The sequence below is a fragment of the Trachymyrmex septentrionalis genome, unplaced genomic scaffold, assembly GCF_001594115.1.
Source record: "Trachymyrmex septentrionalis isolate Tsep2-gDNA-1 unplaced genomic scaffold, Tsep1.0 scaffold60, whole genome shotgun sequence".
NCBI classification, from domain to species: domain Eukaryota; kingdom Metazoa; phylum Arthropoda; class Insecta; order Hymenoptera; family Formicidae; genus Trachymyrmex; species Trachymyrmex septentrionalis.
In genome coordinates, this window is record NW_017305779.1 from 985,657 (window position 1) to 989,705 (window position 4,049).

A 4,049-nucleotide genomic window follows, 5' to 3' on the forward strand; every position below is an offset into this window, starting at 1 on the left:
ATATATATACATACATATGTACGTATGTATGTATATATATGTATGTATTCTGTATTTAAGATGAGACAAATGTTATAAGAAAGCATTATAGAGGATAGATAAAACTTGTTAGAAAAAATACAGGATACGCAGCTGAAGAGAACGGATTTAACGAATCAATAAAGCGGAATAGAAGCTAACAAGAAACGGAAAATGGAATCCACCCGGCTTATGTAGATGACGAGTGAATGCCAAAAGCTTGGAAGATCTTATTTTTAAACCCGGGTTTGTTAGGACTAGCATCATGTTGGTGCTGGCCACTGCTCGCCGCTGACTGTCCTTCATGTAGTGCCCTTTGCACCAATGGCAGCGAACTGTTCACCTGCGTTCGATTGCGTTCGTATGCGTGCGAGTGCGGTCGCCGATGAGATTCGGCCAGAATTCGGTCAGATCAGGTTGTGCCGGACGTGACGGACGACGAAACGAAAAAAAGAACAAAAAGAAAGAAGAAAAGGATAGTAGACGGCTATAAGTGTTTGTGTCAGCTACTGCATAGCATGCGGAAGTGCATACGGCTAATTTATACATCGAAATAACAAACGATAGAAAAAAAAACTCACCTCTTCATGATTTTGTTCGTGTTCGCTATTAGCCAGACTGGATCGTGAGCCACGTCTGGTAGAGCTTTTGTCATCGCCTAACAGCGTCTGTACCACTCGTGCCTTACTCACTAGTTCTAATGCCTGCAAGAAGAAAAATAAAAACAAATTATTTTACAAATGCATATTATTGTAACTAATTAAATCAAATTTTAATTTTTATACTATTTTTAATGCATATATATATTTTTTATTTCATATATATATTAAATATATGTATTTTTTATTAGTTTTAATTTGTAATTTTATTATATAATTCTCTCTCTAATATTTGATCTAAATATTTAAAGGCCTGGTTTTAACTTGAACTTTTTGCACAATTGATATTTCTTCTTTTTCTTTTCACGTTAAAGAAAGAGGAGAAAAAATGAATTGTGCAAGGAGTCTAGCTGAAAAAAATAATCTATTATTTAACATTTTGACTACCAATGCCTAAAACCATAAATTTATTCCAAGATGAATAAAAAAATGTTTCTCTCTTAATGACGGGCCTTTTTATTTTATAATTGATTGTTTTAATAATTATTAAAATGTTATTGCAGCATAATTATAGATGTGACTTGAAGAAACAATCAAGAAATTTTATTTATATATATTAATTATTGTGTGGCAATCGATTAATTAACATTATATTAATTCAAATTAAAATTAGAATTAAAAAATATTTAAAAAAGAACATTTTAAACACAGACAAAGAAAATTAATTTTGTGTAACTTTGCAATGTGCAAAAATCATGCAAGATTCTAGAACAGTGCTAAGAAACTTTTACTCACTTGTTGCACGTGCTGCGTGCGAGAAATGTAAGAAATATTGTTAGTTATATTATTTGCAATTATACATAATAATTCTTGTATTCTTGGATATTCTTTATCAAAGGAGTTAATACAAATATTATCTACCTCTCTTCGAGATCTCAAGGCGCAATCTTCGAGCGTTTCAGCAGCTTCGTATTTACCCTGTCTTCGATAAAGGGCACCAAGATTCTTTAAAGTAGTAGTAACGGTAGGAGAATCCACCTTCGCAGCCTTGTGCCAACCGCCATATTCGCCATATGGTGTGTTTTCCTTGTTTCTATGTTTATTTTCCTCTCTTTCTTCGGCCACCTAAAACAGAGATCACAAAATGATCAAAAAACGATTAAATAAATTTCAAAAAATTTCATCAAGAATTCGATAAAATTTAAAATTATATAATTTGTGTGTAAAGATTTGCAAACAGATAATATAAGATATTAATCAAAATCAGTTATAAAATCAAAATTATATATTATTTTATTCTTGTTATACATACTCCTTATAAATATATAATAACAAAAGAGGTTAAAATTAAGAAACACAGAAATATTAGTAAAATCAATTTTATTATATGTTTTTTAGAAAATTTTTTGAAAAAAATTTTACATTATTTGTTTGTTAATCTCTTTTTTTATTTTTCCCATATTTGTTATAAACAAGAAGATATATTGATTTTAAAGAAATAAATTGTGTTTCCTTTGATTTTATTTAATAATAATTTGTTCCAATATTGTTTATAAGACATCTCCAGATTATGATTAACCTAAGTAACACATAATTTTACATACGTTTCCTAAATGATCATAATATTAAACACATTTGTAAAATCTATTTATTATAAAATATATATATTCTAATCAACATGTGCTACCTAAATCTTTTGATCTATTTTTACAATAAATTCATTATAAACAAACGAAAATAATTTCTTAATGAAATTCACATTTGTACAATAATTCATTATTATTGAAGACGTGTAGTTCGTGGAATTCATAACTGACTACCTTGTCTTTCTTTAACTTGTGAAATTCTAGTCATAATCAAACTTTTTCCATTTAAAAATTATTACAGTCTCGACATTTTCGGATAAAAATTTTCGTCTTAAAATCTTAAAAAATCTGTTATTAAAATAATTATTGTCAGTGTTGAATGTATAATTAACGTTTTTACATATCTTGTTTCTTAACTTTTTATTAGGATAATATTCTTTTGGGGACAAATCAATATTTGATTGTTGCCTCTAGTTTACATAAAATATCTATAAAAAGTGAGGCGCATTCAGCACTGAGGCGTATTTGTCTGAATTACCCTAAGAGTTATATCTTTATTACTAATAGTTATAGTTTAATTATAAACTTCAATAGAGTTAAAGTTGTTTCTTCCATATAAAATGTTTAATTTTGTGTCCTTAGGTAACATATGCACATTGTTCCGAGGTACAATTACCCTTTGCATCTATGAACAATTTATAAATCAATTGTTAAAAATGTGTCGATCATTGGGAACGTACACAGTTGTTCTCTATGCCAGAGATCCAGGATTCAAATCCATTCAAAACACAAAAATTTGATTTGATCGCTACTTCTTAGAAAGCAATAGCAAACCACCGATATATTTGCCATCATTCGGAGCCGGCATTAAACACTGTAGGTCCCATATATCAGTTAATATATGCATCGATCCCCCAGGTTAAAGAGTTAGACATTAGTCTAACAATCTAAGGCCGGTATTCAGAATCTATTCTTATTTCAAAACCGTCTTAAGATGCTATATGATTCTCTGATTGCTTGATTATGTTTTAAGTCTGTACTTAAGACAGTCTTAAATATAAATATAAACTATAAATACTGGCTTAATTCCGAAAAAATTATTGTTTCAAAACCTCATTTCCAAAGAAGACCAAATTTGAAGTGCATTGCTATTAAATGAAATGGAATTGTTAAAAACGATGGTGTCAAAACGATATAAAGTATTATATTTCAAAAAGTAATAAAAATTTTTTTAAGTTATATAAATATCCACTATTTTTAAATAAAATTTTAAATAAAAATTTTAATTAAAATAAAAATATACGTAGGCAAAACAGATTCTCCTATTTTTATTCTTGTATTACAGTATCATCGACGAGATAATTATTAAAGACGGTCGGTCTTGGGCAAATTTTTGTGACAATCATTAAAGCCCGAGGAGTCCGGGGATAATTGAAGAACGATGATATAATCGACAATTAATATAAAAAATTTGCAATTTAACAGAAATATTTGGATAATACGATATTAAATTTTTGATTATATAAATGTTGCATAAATAAGTATGCATACTTTTGTAATGCTATATTATCTTATATTGAAGCAAAATTTAAATTTTTTCCTCTACAGTTATTATTCCTAATAATAATAATTAAATTCAGACAATAACATTAAAGTTATATTAATTTTAAATAAAAATCGAGTATTTAAAAGTATACATGTGTCTACAAAACTAATAAATCATAAAATTAGTACTATACCAGTTTCTTACTCTTAATCACATTTTAACAGTCACGCGAACTTCCGTAAGCTCGGACGTCTTTAATATAATAGTATCTCATCAGTGATAGTATGTAAGAAAATTGCT

At 28.2% G+C, this 4,049-nt stretch overlaps 1 protein-coding gene across 5 annotated transcripts in view; it reads right to left on the reverse strand.

The window, feature by feature from the left end:
* The window catches only part of LOC108752668 (kinesin light chain), a 25,334-nt gene that overhangs the window by 7,171 nt on the left and 14,114 nt on the right, over positions 1-4,049 (reverse strand). For 3 of the 5 annotated variants that reach the window (XM_018493678.1, XM_018493676.1, XM_018493675.1), the window contains exons 5-8: positions 1,539-1,742; positions 1,413-1,424; positions 600-722; positions 114-361 (exon numbers count right to left, since the gene is read on the reverse strand). In XM_018493678.1, coding sequence (XP_018349180.1) covers positions 209-361; positions 600-722; positions 1,413-1,424; positions 1,539-1,742 — 492 coding nt within the window. In that variant the 3' untranslated portion in view covers positions 114-208. Of the gene's footprint in view, positions 1-113; positions 362-599; positions 723-1,412; positions 1,425-1,538; positions 1,743-4,049 lie in introns of those variants that run through there. The other 2 variants (XM_018493680.1, XM_018493677.1) reach the window with 2 other exon arrangements.